The 20,539-nt window shown below is 33.9% G+C and overlaps 1 protein-coding gene across 4 annotated transcripts in view; it reads left to right on the top strand.

Moving 5' to 3' along the window:
* Positions 1 to 3,315: 3,315 nt before the first annotated feature.
* Positions 3,316 to 20,539, top strand: part of LOC121426068 (ATP-dependent translocase ABCB1-like) — a 46,099-nt gene continuing 28,875 nt past the window's right edge. For 3 of the 4 annotated variants that reach the window (XM_041622214.1, XM_041622213.1, XM_041622212.1), the window contains exons 1-5: positions 3,316 to 3,420; positions 15,847 to 16,054; positions 16,850 to 17,025; positions 18,469 to 18,623; positions 19,363 to 19,456. In XM_041622214.1, the coding sequence (XP_041478148.1) occupies positions 15,964 to 16,054; positions 16,850 to 17,025; positions 18,469 to 18,623; positions 19,363 to 19,456 (516 nt within the window). In that variant the 5' untranslated portion in view covers positions 3,316 to 3,420; positions 15,847 to 15,963. Of the gene's footprint in view, positions 3,421 to 3,547; positions 3,658 to 15,846; positions 16,055 to 16,849; positions 17,026 to 18,468; positions 18,624 to 19,362; positions 19,457 to 20,539 lie in introns of those variants that run through there. The other variant, XM_041622215.1, reaches the window with a different exon arrangement.

The raw sequence follows: 20,539 nt of genomic DNA, 5'->3' as shown, positions 1-20,539 counted from the left end.
ATGTAGATTGCTGGTTCTCAAGGTGCAAATGAGACATCGATGATGTCCTTCACTAACGATTTATTTTGTTTTTAATTGTTTGAATTATAAAATACTTCATTTTTTAACAGATTTGACAATAAAGACCAACTTGACTTAACCATATGGTATTAGACAATTAATGCTAATATTCCACATCTTCATGGAGGAATTAATCGTATTTAACTTGACACTGAGAAGCAAATTAGAATATTTCATATTTCATAGAATAAAAAAAAAAACAATAGTGAGTGGATGACGTCATCAGTCTCCTCATGTGAATACTGACCAGGATGTGCATATACCGGTAACTTTTGTGAAATTAATTTTTGAAATGTCATAAAACTTTTTTAGTTTACATCCGATTTTGATGAAATTTTCACTGTTATGCGTGCTTGATTATTCTCTTTTAAATCAAATAAATGTTTTGTTGGGGCGAACTTGTCATATAGTAACTAACTTCAGATTATCCTCTGTTATTATTATGCAGGTGACCAACAACAAAAATATCAAATTTTGAAAATGTAGCATTGTTTTATTGGCGATAGAATAATAATAGTTATGTTCTCCAGAAAAGTAACACGCTGAAAGAAAGTGTCTTTGTGCGAGGCACAAATTCGAGAGTTTGGATGAATAATGAATTCAAATCCGTAATTTTTTTACAACAGAAATATTTGCTTTCGTCGAATGCATGCATGCTTACTGTTAAACAGTATTTTTTACAGGGCAAATGTACCGACGACATAATGTCTTATGTGTGATTGAGGATTAAGAACAATCACGATCGACGATTTTTAGGTATATTTTTAAAATATTTTATTGCAATGTGAAGAAATCAAATCTATTTTGAACATACAATCATATAAACTGTTTAGTGTCGTTTTATTCAATGTGGGTCATGGCTTATAATCCGTTTGGCAAGGGGGGGGGCGAGGCGACCGCCCACAATTTTTCTTAAGTAGTGAAAAAGGGAGAAAAGAAAAGGACAAAATGAAGTGATTGAGAAAACGGTGAGAAAACGGTAGCCGATAGAAAGAAAAGTATAAAGATTAGAATCTGGGCCATGTGACCTTGTTTCCTTACTTTAAAACCACAAGATCTGGGGTTCAAATGGCACCGCAGCACTGGCGTCCTTTGCCAAGAGTTTTATCTACATTTGCCACTCTGCACCCAGGTGTAGTAAATGGGTACCCGATAGAAAGAATTCCATGAATGCTCGAGCGTCCGATCAGGGTGGCCTTGCTGAAGCCGGGGTATTTGTTCGAAGCACTTCGAAACATTTTATTAACCGCTTTATAAATTTTGCATATTATTTATACTTCTATATTCATCATACATGCTGGGACCTATGTCTTACAAAGAGTTATGATTGATCCAATCAATCGTAACTCTATGGAAATCTATCAGTGTCATATTTTTTTTCTACTGGAAATGTGCAAAATGTCCTTTGTAAATAAATGAGAACACAACGAACTGTAAAGAAATCAATGAATTTATGGATATATACATTAATATCTAGAAGAAAAAAAAGTTGATTTGCTGGCTTTTCAGAGTTGCGATTGATTGGATCAATCGCAAGTCTTTGTAAGATGGGCCCTGGTTTCTAAGGAAGTCGCTCCTCCCTCAGAAAATTCGAAGAGTTGCGATTCAAACAAAAATCCATGATTCGAGTTTCTGCAGCATCAAAGAGGGCGTGTTTACCATGCAAAAGTAGGCATGATAGAGAAAACTAAATCAGATGCTTCGAAAATGGACATTTCTGAAGGGATAGGCCTAAGTAACCGAAAAAATCATCTTTAATAAAAAGAGAAATCTGACAAGCTGAAGCTTATTTATCAAAATCGGGCGTCAAAAGTGCTGCAACAAGTTTGGATCGTTGTGGCCAAGTGGAATAGTCTCCAGACTGTGAAATACACGGTCTTGAGTTCGAATCCCATATAGCTTATAATTTGCTTCAGCATTCAAATCAACTCTTTGTCTGGGTAGGCCTATGTAGACTTGTTCTTTAAAAGATTTAAAAGAAATTCGACATAATTTCACTTGATTGACTAAAATCCGATCTATGCTTGCAATTGAAAAAAAATATTCTTATTTTGAAACTCAAATTCGCTATTTTAATTCCCTTTATAATTTCGAAGATAAAATATCAGAAAACGCACTCCCCCCCCAAAAAAAAAATTAATGTTAACCTATTTTGACATAATGAAGAGTCGTTAATTTAAAAAATATATATTTACAGGCAATAATAACTCTGAGTAAATGATGGACTCTCATTTGCATTATTATCAATGTGCTTTCGATATAACTGCGACAAAGTAATGAAGCAAAAGCTTAAAATAAAAATTTATTATTTCAAATCCATTCTTTATGAAATTTTTGATGTTTTGATTATGTTTTTTTTTTTCATTCAAATATATTTCTGTATAGGGGTGGACTTGATCCTTAAGGGCTCTTTTTAATTGGTGTATAGGCCTATTACTTGTTATCTTTTTTATTATAAGGGGCACATACTATTATATCATTTACATTTTTTTCTTCTCTTTTCTTCCCCTTTTTTTCTCAGGGCTACTCTTGATTTTCTTTCCCCTTTTATTGTCCTTTCATTTCTTTCTTTTTTAGTTTACCTTTCCCTTTCTTTCATTTTTCACCTTTTCTATTCAATTCTTCTCGATTTATTCTTTTATTTTCTTTATCTTTGTATACCTTGATTTTTGATTGGTTTCCTTTAATTGTTGTCACTTTTCTTCAATGTTTCTTTCATTCATTCTTCACTTCTTCACTTCTTCAAAGTTCTTTCATCATTTATTCAATTAATTAATTTTCTTTATTTTTTATTCATTTATCTTACTATATTTATTTTCTCTTTATTTACGATTTATATTTCCCCTTCTTCCTTTCTTTCTTTCTTTCTTTCTTTTTCTTTCTTTCTTCCTTCCTTCCTTCCTTTCTTTTTTTCTTCCTTCCTCCGATCTTTTCTTCGATCCTTCCTTCCTTCCCTCCCTCCCCTTTCCTCCTATCTTTATTTTTCTTTCTTTCTTTGTCCATTTCTTTCTCTCTTATTTTTCTCCCTTCCTTTCTTTACCTCTCGAGTCTTTGCTCAGTGCAGTTGCTCTACATGTATTCCCTTTCACCTTCTTGTTCGAATGTTACAAACTCTTCGTCTACTCAAGATGATCGACATTGCATACTGCCTAGTAATTGATTGCTTTGCGCATGCTCAGTTCGTACAAACAGCAAGCATCTTCACGTGCACCGTGCATGCATGATGAACGATATCGACCAAACCCTCGTCGCGAAACGGAACAGCTGAGCTGACTGAGTTTGTCGTTTCTCGTCTGATTCCTAACGTGGTTGATGGAATACATTTAATGTTTGTCATTTTTATACGATCTGCAGTACAGTGTAAGTAAATTCCAGTGATAATTATTTCAAAATGTGGATTATCTTTTGTGTGTGTAAAATGAAAGTGGAATGACGGAAGAGACGACGACTGGACTGGCTAGAAATTGCAGGATAGCATCACTACTGTCGCCCAGACAGCAGTGCAGTGCAAGTGGTCTATCTCAGCGCTGCCGGTGCTGCGGTGTGTGGTTATGCCGCATTGTCATGAGCAAATTTGTCTTCAGGTCGAATAGAGAGGTAACTTATTATAGGCTACCGTATCTCATTGCATTATTTATTTTATTTCACACTCGTCATGCTCTTCACTATTTTGTAGGTCTTATTTCACAAATCAGTTTAATTAGTATATTGCCATGATTGCAGTGGCCATGGGCATGGTTGATTTTTTTTTATTAGTATCATTAGACTCTAGGCCCTACTTAATTTCAAGTCCACCTTATTGAGCAGGAAAATGTTCAATACTGAGGTTAGATCATCTACATGTAGGGGAAGGCGGGGTAAGTTGTGACAGTTTTTGCTTTTTGCATGTTAGAATTGATATGATTAATAATCTTGTCGAAATAAGTACCTTGCCTTGAAATTTAATTCTTCTGAAATATTTTCCACCTATATAGGCCTATAACTTTCTATCCCCACACTGAAAGTCATCGTGACCTTTGAAAAAAACGATGTCAAATGGCTCAACTTGCCCCATATATGGGGTAAGTTTGAGCCACCTTCTGGGGTAAGTTGAGCCACAAAAACTATGTACAAAATGTATGAGGGAGAACCAGCATGTCAATTTTTTGTTTAAAGTCTTTTCACTTGCTAATTCTCTATAAATACTAACATCCTTTAAAAGGAAAAGAGCAGTCATGTAAATTTGCTCCTTTCAGCCAGCATTTCAATCGATTTTTATGGTTTGTTTGTTTTTTAAGATACATTACCATAGGAATTACCATGGCTCAACTTGCCCCATGCTGTTTGGCTCAACTTACCCCAGTCCAAACTTAGTGCGATAATTTTGTATCCACACATATTTATTATGCATCCATCATATAAAAGACTATGACAAGAATGAAGATCCATACCTGGACTAATAATGTTGTTATCATGTTTTTATTATATTTAAAGACGTGTGTGTTTATAAAGCACTTATCTATTTCACACTCTTTTTTACTTTTTTGGCTGAAATTCATATTTTTCCCTCTAAAAAACTACTTTTTGTTTCAAATTTGAAAACAATGTGGTGGGGTTAGGGGTTATGCTATGGGTCATCAATACATGACACCACCACAATGTCTGACTCATTCATTATTGGCCTGGGGCTGGTGGCTCAACTTGCCCCTATGCTCAACTTACCCGCCTCCCCCTAGTCATCAGACACCCATAATGCTAAAATTAAAAATTTCATCAAAATTAGATGTAAAATAAAGTTATGACATTCTAAAATTCCACTTATTTTTCACAAATGATAATATATATGCGCGAGTATGCAAATGAGACAAGAGAATCGGCGATGTCCCCCACTCACTATTTTTGTTTTTTATTGTTTGAAATAGACTTCTAAGAAGTTCTAGTTCTAAACAACATAAAAACAAATGGTCAAATTTTACAGATTTGACAAGGTCCAACTTGAATGAACTATAAAATTTCCTGATATGTGATTAGTGGTAATTCTTCTTCAGGTTACATGTACATCTGCCTCCTTCAGGGTTGAAGATTCTTGCATGTTTAGGGAGAAATAAAGGTTCGTTTTGCAGGGCAGTGGGGAGAAAATTAAAATATTCATATTTCAATTAAATTTCCATGTAGTAAAATACAAAGAAATAGATCTAGTTAGTGAGTGAGTGATGCCATCAGTTCCTTCATTTGCATACTGATGGGGATGTGCACAAATCTATTAAAAACTGTTTTGTAAAATTAAGCGAAACTTCAAATGTCATAACTTTTGTATTGTACATCCGATTTTGATGAATTTTTCAGTGTTATGCTTGTTTGAATTTTCCCTTTTTATTCACATCAGTTTTTTTGTTGGGGTGGACTTGTCCTTTGATATTCCTTGTAACTTGACATTTTTAATCAAGTTCAACATTGCCATGGGGGGGATCTGAATGCCCCTCCCCCCCCCCCCCCTTCAGCAAAACATTCATTTGACAGTGCTTTAATGCTTTTTATGTATAGTTGTGCTCAAAAGTTAGTGAATCCCACCAAAAATGTGTTTCTTTATGTCAAGTGTTGAATGTACAATGAAACTACATCTTGTGCAATGTTGGGCAAACCCACAACATCAAACTTTGAATATAATGTTTTATCACCTGATTCCACAATTAATGTATGTAAAATATGACAGAACTTGAACGCTTTAAATATGTTCATTTTCTGTGTTCAGGTTCAATAACTTTTCAACACCACTGTACATGTTCTTTTTTCAGTAATATTATTAATTTGTTATGAGTGTTGAATGACTTCTGTCAGTGATATATCCTTCAAAATCAGTGTTTTATAAATATGTCAAATATTTTTTTAGTGTTCTTTATAGCATTCAATGGATCACTTTCTTATATTGTTTCTCTGTTTTATTTAAAACTTTCATAGAACCCATTCTTTGATCCTGTGTCTGTACACTTTTCATTATTGTTCCAAATGACCCCCCCCCCTCCCCCTGTTAACAGACAGGGAGTCCCCAATACCTTCATTGTCCAAGCAAGCACATGGACCTATTCATTCCTTGATCCACTTTCTCCTTTCATGATGTCATAATAGATGACACCATTGTCTGCCCTCGGTGTGCACACACAAATCAATAAAAGCTTCGGTTAGTACAAATAGTTACATGTGCTGTTAAACAATTAAAACCAAGAGGAAGTTGCTAAGTGAGCCAGAGGCTCTTATCTCTGAATGTCACTTTTATTGTTTTTTTTTTATTTCATGATGAGAAGTAAAATATGAATTCTATTCAGAATGTTAATTAAGGTAATCAGAAGTCTAATTATGATAAATACTGTAATTATAAATCATTTTCAGTGAATAAATTACATGGAATATTATGTTTGTGGGGGGAGGGGGGCTGGCAATACTTGGGGGTTTCATAATAGAAGGTTAATAGTGAACTTTATATTTTAAGAATATCACAACTTTTTTTAAACTCAATATTATATTCCCTGGCACTGTAGGAATTTTGAGCTTTTTTTCACTTATCAAGTCAAGATTACTATAAATGCACAGTTATTACATTATACATCAAGAAATGAAACACACAGAAACTAGCAAAACAATTTATTGTACATGTAAGCTTTGAATATACATGTACATGTAGGCCTATTACAAACAGCGTGATTTATTGTCAGGAGTATAGAATTCACCACAAATGTTTGAAAGGTCAGTTGTCATACTGCAGTAAGCCTCCTTTATAATGTAAGATATACTGTAAGTGCAGATTTTTGTTCATTTAATGCTGATTAATAAACATTTTGCTTCTATTCAATATCACTATCAGGATAATTTCTACAATATGATGTACAAAATATGTATTATCAGAGACAATTGTCCAAGAGGGGAAAAAACTACCTGACATGTTTGCATCATCTTTAAATATGAGTATTCTTTTTCATATCTAAAAATAAACACCTCGAAATTCTATTTACATGTACACTGTGTAAAGCAGTGAAAATTGTTTATTTTATTTCTTTTAAGTTTTAAAATATCAGCCCGTCTTACGACAGATTGGACTCTACATACATGTAGAAGGGAATTTCATTGGCTTTTTTGTTTTGTTTTCCTGTGCTTTACATGAAAGTGTTTTTTGTTTGGGGGGGCATTTTGGCCCCAATCCCATGTGTCATCATTTATTTTATTTCCCTGGTTTGGAAGAAATGAAAGACAAACCAATTTAAAGTGATTGGTTAACATTGGTTTGACTTTTAAAAAATCTGAGCTAGAAGGTCACACTTGTCACCTGTGTCTGTGATATGTTACAAAAATGAAGCCCAGAAAATATTGCACTCAAAAAAAATTATTTAGTGCTTCAAAAATTGATATATAAAGTGACCGGAAACACCATCTTAATTTAATCCCATACACTTATGTGTACTATTGAGGCGTCTATAAGACGCCTATTTACAAAATCGGGGTTTGCCTTGTAGTTTTAGCTTTTCATTCTCAATAATGGTTGTTTTCAGGGTTTATTAGTTCTAATACATGCACTTGTACACATGTTTCATCTTGGTTTGAGAATTTTTTAAATCAGCTGCTCACAAAGTTAAACAATAACTTTAAAGTAAATTTTTAGATGATGAAATCTTTCTCAAATATTGGCTAAGGTTTTTTAACCTTAGAGTTTTTCCTAGAGGGAGCACCTAGAATTTGTATTTATAAAGCAGTGAAAAATATTGATTTTATTTCTTTTGAGGATGGACATATCAGCCCATTTTGTAACAGTTTATATTGGACTCTGCATACATCGTACATGGAATTTCATTGGCTTTTTTTCCCTGTGCCTTAATTGTTTTTTTTTTTTTTTGGGGGGGGGGGGCATTTTGGCCCCAAGCTCATGTGTCATTTATTTTATTTACCTGGTTTGGAAGAAATGAAAGACAAACCAACTTGAAGTAAATTGTTAGATGATGAAATTTTACTCAAATATTGGCTAAGGTTTTTTTCACTTCCTGATCAATGCTGTTTACACATGTAGTTAAAGTCCTAACAGTTTTCTTTGTACAATATACCAATTCAAGTTAGTTTTATATGACTTGATACTATGTACTTTTACTTTAAAGCTTTTTTTGCCATTAACACTGAATTTATAACAATCAGAATGTAAATTGCGACAAAGTCAACGTCAAACAATCACAGTGATCATAGGAAATACATTTTTTTTTTATCTTTGGTATTGAATTTATCAACAGATAATTCATTTATTTATTAGAGTCCATTAAAATACATTGAAATATAAAAAATACATAAAGAAACAAAGATACATAAAGATGCAAGTAAGATTTTTAAAAAGGCTAAATTACATGCATAAAAAATGAACATGAAATTGGAAGCTGCAAAAGAACAAAGCAAATGTTCTGTCGAGGCAGTCCCTATGTGCAGTAAAATTCAAGACTTGTACTGATAAAATAAACATAATGATTAGAAAATATGATGGGATGAATTAAATTAAAGGACAAGTCCACCCCAACAAAAACTTGATTTGAATGAAAAGAGAAAAATTCAACAAGTATAACACTGAAAATTTCATCAAAGTTGGATGTAAAATAAGAAAGTTATGGCATTTTAACGTTCGCTTCATTTCACAAAACAGTCATAAGCACATCTCGGTCGGTATGCAAATGAGGAACTGATGACATCACTCACTATTTCTTTTGTATTTTATTATATGAAATATGAAATCTTTTGATTTCCTTGTCATTGTCTTGTGAAATGAAGTTTCATTCCTCCCTGAACAAGTGGAATTCCATTATTTTAACATATGCTTTGGGCAAGGAGGTCTTAATTGTCAAATTCGCAAAAATCAAAATATTGTATAATTCAAACAATAAAAAACAAAAGAAATAGTGAGTGAGTGACATCATCGCCTCTCTCATTTGGATGAAACTGGCTCCTTCATATAACTATTTTGTTAAAAATAGCGAAACTTTGAAATGTCATAGCTTTCTTATTTTACATCCAATTTTGATGACATTTTCAGCATTGTGCTTGTCTGATTTTTCTCTATTGATTCAAATCAACATTTTTCTGAGGTGGACTTGACCTTTAAGATGTTGGATGTTTGGATAGATCAAAATGACAGTGAATCATTTGTATGGTATTCCAAGGGATTTCTTAAATCATTCAAAGACAAATTCAATCTATTGCAAAACTTGCAAGTTTTCAGCAACAAAATCACCCATCTGGATTGAACTACTGTAGTGCATGAACCTGTACTACATGTTGATCTCTTTCAAAAAAAGAAAATCCCATTCAAATAGATGCATAGTCAATCACACAATCATGACAATACAGAGATTCTATCTGTACCCCATTGTCGAAAGCATTGCACGAACCTGACCCAGAATTATGCTGTCATCATGCCGAATATGGTGCGAATAAAAAAGGGGTGGAATTTCTAATGCTGAGCAGAAGATGATGGCATTATTATTATGCATGCTTTGTGGTTGGTTGATGAAAGAGTGGTCTTTATCCCTTAGGTGAACAGACCTTTTATGGTATTATTTCTCTTGTTTGTGGAGATTTGAGTTCTGTGATGATGCAATGTAATGCATATGCATAGACTGCAGATTTGATGTCTATACATGGAAGACCATTGTACATGTATAGACAACAAAACTGAAAAGTAAACACATGATTTTTTTTTCTGTTGTATGTTTGGAATTAAGTGAATGCAATGTTATGTCTGAAAGTGGAACATTTAATCTGCAAGCTGGCAGTGGCATGTATTTTCCCTTTAGAAATTAAAAAATGATGTATATGTACATGTAAATGACCTACATGTATATAAACCTTATTATCTTCATATTACTCCCACTTTATAACTCCAGCTGCTGTACATGTAGGCAATATGAGGTCATTGTGTAATTTTAATTTGATAATTTTAATATGGAATACCCTACAGTGTACAGGTGTGTGTCGGCTAAAAGCCATGGTGAAAATGCTCATTTATTATAGAGCGTACATGTATAGACTTCTGGTGAATACATGTAGATATTAGCACTGCATAAAAGTGAGTATCAAAAGAAAGTGGTGAGCAGAGAAAATGCTATCTGTTTTGTGTAAAAATGAAAATATATCTTCATCTGAATTTGTACCATTTGTTTTGGTGACCATAAGACAGTTTTCTATTTTCCAAATTTCTAATGCTGAAAAAAAATTCCTGAAAACTGAAGTTTATTTTCAAAGCGTTTTATACATGTATGTAATGTTTAAAACTAAGGTAGTCAAAATGTAAGACAAAAATTCTGATGGGAACATACATGTAACATTGAATTGTCATTGGAGGTTTTATGATAAGAAATGTTCAGTCAAAGATCTGCTTTTACCACAATAAATAGAAGTCTAGTGGTTTCTTTGTATTGTAAAGAAGCACAGTTTTTTTAAAATAAATACAGGTCTCTAATAAATTTGGTTACTTTGAAGACCACAACTTTGGTTCCCCTGGAAGAAGTTTTCTCCGTCAGACATATTTTGGGGATGTATGCTTGCTCATGATTTTGATACACGTAGCTCTGCCTCTGAGAAGAGTCAGAAGACCATCACTGTCTACATGTACATATCAAAGCAAAATCCTTTAACCTGTTTTATGAAACGCCAGCTAGCCAAGACAGAGCAGTATGCTTTCACAGCCGGAATCTGTTCTTTGATTAATGATAATATTATTAATTGATTTTCAATCTCAGTCTTCTTTTGTTTTGGGGTAAGGATACTTTTTGTCACTTTTTACAAAACATAAAGATTATATCATATGGCTTAATCGTGAACTGTGTTTATGACATTGACGTTGGTATTGCATGGTCAGTAGTGCACAACTCCTGTAACCCTGCCTGCTTTCAAGAAAGATATATTGAAAGCAACAACTAAAGCTGGACATACATTGACCCTTGCACAGATATACATGTAATTCCATACAGAGAGAAAAAAAAATGCTTGTTTGCTCCAAGGTGAAAGCGGCAGAAAAAACCCAAAATATTTTGTTATGGAGAGCTTTTTCATGGTACTTTTTTTGTACTTTTTTCTATGAAAATGAAAATTGAACAATTTGGCATATGAGGGGAAAATTAATACATGTTATTGTCCATACATTATCCCCCATTGTCACTGCTAGCCTGTGTAGTTAAATTTGTTTGACCCGTGTGGCCGTGTCCAAACATGGCAGGATTGTGTGTGTTTTAAAGACTCTCAATCACACATGTAGGCCTACAAAGTAATAACTGTACATTGCCTGTACGAATTTGAAAAACGGCCAGAATGCACCGATCTCTCTCATAAACTTACATTATTTCTAACATTTTAATGACCGGATGAGAGCTATAGATGTTGTTTTTTTAAATTGCTGTTTAAAGAAACCTGCGATACTTCAATAGTACAATATGTTTTCTTTATTGCTTAATTCACACTGTAGACAATGAATAATGTCAGTCTGAATGAGGGTTGAGAGGGTATTGCTAATTTATCTCCCTTTGTCTGCGCAAACAAAAGCTAAACCACGGTGACCTCAAACACACTGTCACTATTTGCCATTTGGTTGAAATACTTGGGAGTTCTTTCATTAGTGTGGTTTAATTCATGTTTGATCAGGTGTGGCATACATTTCCTTTCATTTTTTTGTAAATTCCTGTCAGTTTTTAAAAATTCCTGCATCCATATATATTTATTTAGGTAAAACACATGAAAAAGTAAAGTTCTAGTAGAATGTACCGTAAAGGAAAAATTTACCCTCAAGATGTCCCCCCCCCAAAAAAAGTTGGGTCTTCAACTTTTATTTTTGGAAAAAAATGTAATATTTGATACATGTATTTTCAGTTTAACTTTCAGTCAACCATTTTATGGGTTTATGTATACAGTATGTACATGTACAGTACATTCCCTTTAAAAAAAAAAAATCCTTCAATCACAATAACAAACTTGAATTCTACTCCGGATGTAAATTCCAGTTAAGTTTCACTCAAATTACGGTATGAATTTTCCGTGTAAAAGATCCGATGATTCTAAAGATGAATTGCAATCATCATTACAATGATTTAAGATTCACGTGTGAAAAGGCTCATGATGGTGGTCGATTTTCTGATCTACAGTGTATACTGCTAGAATTTCCATGTATTCATCAAAATACTTTTTGGCAGTCTTCAAAAGAGTCTGTGCTCCACCTTCTATGGCCCAAGGAGTTGAGCTGAATAGATTGCTAGCTTCAAAGGAATTTTCTTTTATTTACATTTCAATAGAAGAATACCCATATAGAAGAGGATCTTTTTACAAATAAAGAGGTTAGGTCTCCTTCACAGTGGTTAGCCCCATTTGTGAAAGATAATCAACATTATAAAAGCCAGCATGATTTCAAGATTTCATGATCTACTTTATTCTTGTAGATGTAGAGCAAAGATAAGCTGTGATTTATACACAAACATGTAAGTGTTGCAATGAATTGCAAATTTTTAATACAGGCCAATACTTTCATGAAATACGCCCAAATTATTGCTGGATAATCTTTCCCTGTGGAAAACTTAATATTTTAAGTGCACAATTTCACAACCACTTGAAGCTACATGTAGAACACTTCAAATGCTGTTTTCAAATCAATATTTGTTTGAAGATATGAAACAGAGATGAGCTTCGATTTTCAGTTGCAGAGCACATGTGTCAAGTACGTGTACTGTAGCATGATACGTGCATTCTTGTTCAAACTAATTCATGATATTGTAAATAAAACTCCTGAATAATCCCCAGCTGAAGTCTTTGATTTTTAATGTAAAAGAAAAACATTGAAAGAGAAAGTGAAAGGTTTCACATGTTATTTGTCATCTTTGGTTAAGGGACAATGGACAGTGACAAAAGCACGTGCAAGCAGGCACTGGTGAGGGGATGACACAGCATTTTTCAATGCCATTTGGGTTGTGTATCCATGCATGGTGTCCACAAGGCTGTGTACATGTATATTATTCGCAATTCACTTGCACGCTGCTCATTGAAGTACGCAGTTTGTGATAGTTGAGCTAGAGAAGTATAGAATAATAGTGATAATCATGTTGGCCTACATGACTTCTGTATTTGTTTAATAATTACAATTAATTATGAATCTAATGTTATGATTTTATTTACAGATCGAGCATACTGATCTTACATACATGTACGATTTTCATTACAGATCGAGCATACTGATCTTAAACAAATAGGAGAAATGCCGAAAATTTGTTAACAAATTAGAATTTCCTCCTATGAAAAAAATCCTCTTAATTTACAAATTATGAAACATTAAAGAATGGCCTACTTTTTATGCGTTAGTTGTGCTTTACATATCAATTTTCATTGAAAAATGAAAGAGAAAATAACTTCTTTTGACAAGGAGGTATTACGAAATTGAAATGGGCTTTGTAATACCGATATTTCATCATCACACAGTATTAGTAGTTGAGAATATATGAAAATAGACCTGTGTTTGTAAATGTGTATGATGTGGTCATGTCTAAAAACATCATTTTTCATTTCGTTGCTTTGTGAGGGTGTGTGTTTGTGGTCCAAGAATTTTTTTTTCTCTCTTTTCTGTACCCTATGAAATTCAAATCAACATGTTTTTCTGGTTTGACTTGACCTTTGAACTTGTGCTCTCATTAATCTAACCGCGAATTTTAGGACACAGCTTTATTTTGAAATCCAAATCACCATTCAAATGCAGTGAGTAGATTCAAAATTACATATATTTCATGTACCTGTACATCCCACATTTCTGATTTTATTGGGAGTTATTATTATTATCATTCTCACTTAAAATATTAACAGGTTTACTATCCAAACACTGTATGCAACATTTTCACTTAAGTGTACACTATTAATGTGACTGTAAAATGAGATCAGTGAAAGTTTCATGCATTATGTCAGACTGTACCGTGGTATACTTGTACGTGTACATGTACATGTATGATGTATGAAGTCCAGCATGCTTTGCATGTACGTCACCAGTCTTTGGAAGATATGTAAACACTGGCTTCCGATGGAGTAAACATGATGAGTTATTGAAGTGTTAAAGGGATACCGCATACATGTATGAATGCCAAAAAAAAGAGAATGCCAGAAATATTAAAATTCAGAAACACGTACTGTATGTTATCAGAGAGAGAAACAACCTATTTGAGCTACATGTACAGTACAGGCTGTAACTGTATGAAAAAAAGAGCCAATTATGCATTGTTTGCAGAGATGCCAAGTTCAAAGACCGGCTATGTGTGAGATTTTCTGTGAATCTGAGTGAGATCACAGACATTGTGCACAATGAGGATAGGCTAGTTGCTTGAGACAGAGATTTGAGGGGATGAACAAGAGTCCAAAATGCTTGAGTCTCACGCATAATGCGTGAGACTTTTTAGACCAGTTCAGAGTTTGTTCAAATTACCTCTTTTTTTCTTACAATAGGATGTAGGAAAATTTCTAAGCAAGATTGTATGAAACCGTGCCTGGCATGGCATCGTGCAGGTGACTAGAATAGCACATCAATGAACATTTTGTATCGTTATTTCATTGCATCTGTTTTGAATTCATTTTAATAGCATACTGTATTATAATGAACTTGGCCCACTGAGAATACCAGTTACTATAAAAATTGATTCATTTTTTTCTTTCCAGTGGATCAGATGATAAGCACAATTCAAAAGAGTATTCAAATAATATCTCATTGAATATTACACTATTTTGCCATTTGAGTTCCTGATCATGCTATATATACCATGTCAAATATTACCAGAGTCTATTTGGTCAGCCTGAAATATACGGTTTGTACAAATGTAGGTAGAGGTACATCTACCGATTTCTCTATTACATTTTAAGTAAAATATGGTCATCCAATATTGTTTGTCAATAATTTTCTCAAACTGTCACTGATTGATATGATCATTATTTTGAGGCTGTTATAAAGGGTTTTCTTCCTGTTAAATTTTTTTATGTTCTCAAAGTCCATTTTCTGTATGATGACTCCTATAAACTACAAACTATAAATACTGAAAAGAGTCAAAGACCACATCAGACTACATGTTCTATCCATGGTTAATCTAGTGAACTTCCTTTATCATACAATTCTATGCTCAAAAGATTTATTTCACTTTGATATTGTTTTTATCATGTTGTTTCTTTTGTTTGTGTGTTTTGAGGTCGACCTACACAAAGTAACGCTCCAGTTGTGATTTATTGATTCAAAATTGGATACTCCCGGTGGTATAAAGACAATGCACTTGTAATGTCATATCTCTGGCCACCCATGATGGTAATTGAACAGATTGTAAACAGTAAATCAAGTTTGATATGATTAATGTTGTAAAAACCTTGTTCGAAATTTGAAAACATTTTTTTGCCATGCTGTAGTCCTCCCAAAATACAGTGCAAGCCAAAAGTGTGCCTTTTCCTTTCAGTTACAAAGCTCTGCGCACCACTATAAAATAATCATTCAACAGCTTGATTTTAATACTCTATAAAGCTTTCTCTTTTATGTAGCATAAACTAGCCGTACATGTACATGTACATCTTTAATCTCTCAATTTATTTCAGGTATGAAGAGTGAAGAGAGCTCAGCGCATGAGAATAGCCTCCACTTTATGTGACTATCTTCCCTGTTTACTGCTATTAGCATCTTTAACATCTGAAAAGATATTATTAACTATCTGTCACTTATTTTGTACATGTCTCCACAAGCTTTTTTCCTTCCTACATGTAATTGAAATGCCTGTCATTTTGTTTTTTCTTCAGATTTGAACAGCAAAAATTGCTCATCTCTGGATATTAGCCACTCATCTTCCCAGTCTGCTACCAAGAATCTTCAAGACAAAGGGAAGCACTTCAAAAGATAGCTAACACGGCATCAAGATGGTAGAAGGTGATGACCCACCGGCTGTGGGTTTCTCCAGTGGAAATGGAACTGTGCAGATGAATGGACATAGTAATGAAGCAAGGGCAGGTACGTGATCTTAGTAATTACATTGTACATGTACAGTATGCATTGTTGCTCAGTGGATAAGTCTCTTGATTTGAAAATGGGGGTCATGTCGAATACCAGCCGTGGCGTAATTTCCTTCAGCAATAGGCCTGTATTGATTGCTGCACTCAACACGGGTGCGGTAAACAGGTACCTGGCAGGAATTTATTCCTTGAAATGCTTGAGTGCTAAGCAGCAGCTATGCTTTCAAAATCAGGGTACCGGCAATTATGCTGCATTTACTTGAGAGTGCTTTTACTTCTGATAAATAGGTATTGGGCACGATATATTAACCCTATATAGAATGGGCTATTGTGACGCCTATGAAAATAAAAGAGAAATAATGATACATTTATGAATTATGGCTAAAAACACTATTTGCATTGGATTTGTACACAAGGTCACATTTTTGAGCAATTTTAGGTCTGCAATTTTGAAAGTGAGTAGCTGGGGGTCGCAATTTTGGTCTCCAAAGTTGCACAAGACTTGAAAGTAAAAAGTCAGGGAGCGACATGGTCAAAAAATCTTGCGCGGCGGAATTATCGCACAAAATGAATGAATCAAGCGCCCAGTCTTATTAGGGTTAAGACTTTTTGTTTGAATTCATCAGCCTTTATTTTTGTGTGATATCCTCCCATTCTGCATTAGTTTACTATTTTTGTTGCAAATAAAGTCAAAGGTGTTTTGATATTAAAAGAATATGACTGCCTCCACGTACTTCCCAGACTTCCTAATTCCTAATGAATCTATTCTTTTATGTGTTTTTCTGCGTGTCAGATGGACCTGCTGTGATTGATGTCTCCCCCATACATGATGTCCCTGCTAACAAGCATTCCGAAGGACCGCCTCCACCGGCCTACGCGGACACCGTCAAAGAGAAAAAACAGGAAGATGGCGAGGAAGAAGATAAGGAGGAAAAGAAAGAAGCAAAGACAGTTGGCGTGTTTGAAGTGGTAAGATTAAATTATATTTTTTATAGTTACCGGTAGTGTTTTTGTAGCTAATTGATAATTACTTCACTAGTTGGTAGCGACCATCATTTCCCCTGCACTCGGTTTATCAAAAAGAGAGAAGGAATCCCAGCCTTCATATTTTTTATGAGAAGAATATTTTAGAGGTCAGCATTGACATTAAAAATATTGCATACTATTCATCAACTTTAGGACTGGACATCATTGAACACTATGATTGAAATATCTTGTATGCAAAATTGCACTAGGTTCAGTTGTACGCTATTGAACACAAAGGCCTGCATTCTGAAGTCAGACTTGGTATAATTCCTTGCTGAATCTATGGGAAGCCAAAAATGTCAAAGATTTTATTAACATTGTATGTTTCTTATGTTCACTTATCTCATCATGCTACAATGGTGAAGAAAAGTGATTCTGTTTAATATTTACAAGCAGTATTTGAATTACCTGAGTATTAGCGAGCTGTGCTTAAATCAAAGCTGTACTGCTCGAAAAGATTAGTCTCACAATTGGTTATCCATGGTCTAACCTCAACCTAAGACCGGAGTTTTAACCCTAATTCTCCTGGGGGGGCATAATCCCCCCCTCGACAATTTTCGCGATATATCCGCTGCGCAAGTTTTTTTTTCCTTTCCTACTTTTTACTTTCAAGTCTCACAGAAATTTTGAGACCAAATTGGTCTTGGTACCAGAATTATTTTCACCCAAAATTGTTAGGAATGCTAAAAACAATATTTTCACCAAAAATAGCATTCTAGGAGCTTTATTTAGTGAATCAGAGCAGAAAGTATCATTTCATGAATAAATTAGCATAATTAATTCATATAAAATAAAAATATATGAATTCAGTGAAATTTACCAATGCAACTGCATAGATTACATCATTCTCTACCATCATGCAAATTTTTGTTGTGATCCCGCGATCCGCGGCCGAGATCTCAAGCCAAGGGGGGCCATAATGCCTCCCCCCCGGGAATGACAAGAATCAAAATACCCGGGAGATTTAGGGTCAAATTAAACCTGTGTTCGAAATATAAGCCACATTGTATGTCACACAGAGCAATGCATAATAAAAAAACATGTGATAACACTATGTTTCTACCTCTTCCCATGTTCGTTATGAAACAATTCCTTGCCTACATGTAACTGTGAATATTGGACAAGCAATGTTTTTCCACAAGTATTATTAAATGGTAATGACAATTCAATTCAAAATGAAAATCAAAGTCACGAGAGTGGAAGTCATTCTTTCTTTTTCTTATAATCTTTCCGTTTTGGTTTGATATTATAACTTCTTGCCTCACTGTTATTATCTGAGGAACAAGTTAGTTCTTTTTGTAATTAATAAAGAAAAATTGAAACCAAAATAAAAATCAAATTAATAAGAGTTGGCATTGTTCTTTCTTATTTTTCTTAATTTTTCAGTTTCGGTTTGCTACGGGTCTGGACATCTTGTTTATTTTGCTAGCATTCATAATCTCTCTCTGCCACGGCGTTGCCTTACCTGCAGTGCTACTTCTCTTTGGAGAAGTCACAGATTCGTTCATCGACACAGCCTCTGCCAACATAACAGACATTGGGTTAGTTTTGTGTTCAGGAAATAATTTGGATATTTCAATTTTGGGAGCTATTTCTTTCATTTTAAGGACTACTTTATAAGGGGAACAAGCAATTATGCACTAAAAGCAAATATCACTATTGTGCCATAGTTTGAATATTGATATTTAAAATAATCTTGAATATTGCTTGTGATAGATCTTGGGGACACTCAAGAAAGAATGGTTGCCCCAAAGCATCCATTTCGGGGGAATTTTAGGAGCTATTTTGGCTATCATATCGAAATGATTTATGGGTAAAAAGAAAACACTGAAATCAATTTGCCATAGAATACAAGGTAGTTGAATTGAATTATTGTTATTATTTTTTATGTTTTACTCGATGTTACATTTTTGTTTAGCCTACACTGTTTAGGGTCTTTTGTAAAATGTTTTTTCCCAGTAACAATAAGTAAAATATGCAAAGTGATAAAGAACAGTTTGGATAAATGTGTGTGCCTAAAATATTATTTAGCAAAATGTTGAATCATTAATTTGACTTTGCACATAAAAGAGCAGTGCGATGGTTTGGATGATCGCAAGAATCAAACATGAGGTTTCGGTCATCAATATCATTTATTTTGTCCAGCTGAATTGAAATAAACATTGCAAATATTGATTTTGATTTTTCTTTCTCAAAGTAATGTTTCAGACTGTTGTATTAAAATACAGCACATGAAGGCTGATATAATATCTTGATTCTTTATTACTTTTTTCATTCTAGTTCATCATTTCAGAGTTCGGTTGACAGTATTGTGACATTCTCCATATACTATACCTACCTCGGTTGCGGAGTCCTTGCTTTGGCATACTTTCAGGTTGGTCTAAAAATACGAGATGATAGGTTTTTTTTCTCTATTTGACAAAGTTTGATATATGTTTGAGGAGAATTGTATAATTTGTGGCCAATTTCATACAATTTTAAAAGCTACTGAAATCCTTCAATCTTATTGGCTGTTAGTGAATTGTTGTTAGAAACTTTTCATTTGTTATTATAACAAGTCTTTATGAAACAGGACCCAGCATATTGTCTGATTCTCAGATCAGTTAATCCTTAAAAGACATTTTTCGCGGTAAATCCACCGCGCAAATTTTTACTGCGTCGCTTGCTGACTTTACTTTCAAGTCTCGCGCAACTAAGAGACCAAATTGCGACATTCAAGTACGCGGTTTCGAAATCATGCAACATTTCATAAGTGCATGCATACCCAAAATTGCTCAAAACGTAAATTCATACACAAATCCAAGGGAAATAGTATTTTTAGCCAAAATTCATTAAAAAGTATCATTATTTTGTCCTTTTACTGATCAGAATAAATTAATTTCATCTTGTTTATGGTCAAAATCAGGTCCCTGATAATTTCCATTGAAAAACAATAAAAAATAGGTCAAAAAACAAAGATATACATAAGAAATTAAGAAAACAATAAAATACATAAGATAATAAGTGTGATATAGAAATTATTTAAAAGTACATTTGATCAGATTTCTATAAACAGTCTGTAAAACAACAATTAGCATTTTAGTGGCAGTATTTAGTTCATGAGAGCAAACCTTTGATTTTACGCACAAAATAGCATAATTAAGCAGCAGTAGCATTGTTTGCAGAATTTAACCTGGTACATGTAGTTCTGTACAATATGCCATGGGTAATGCGTGTGCCAATTTTCCTCGAGTTTGGCCGAGATCATTGGGGGGGGGGGGCTGAATCAGACCCCCCCCCAGTCTCCTTAGTCATCAAAATAGGCCAATCTATTTAGGATTAAACATCCTCATGGCTGAACCAACATAAGGTGTTTTGCAAAGAGTGTGACTTGAAGTGCAATGATATATATCTGACATGTGATCTTGTTGATTAATATACAGTGATGTGCATCCTCTTTATAATTCAACATATTCGG

The sequence above is a fragment of the Lytechinus variegatus genome, chromosome 13 (genome assembly GCF_018143015.1).
Source record: "Lytechinus variegatus isolate NC3 chromosome 13, Lvar_3.0, whole genome shotgun sequence".
Lineage (NCBI taxonomy): Eukaryota > Metazoa > Echinodermata > Echinoidea > Temnopleuroida > Toxopneustidae > Lytechinus > Lytechinus variegatus.
This window is presented reverse-complemented; position numbering and strand designations above follow the sequence as displayed.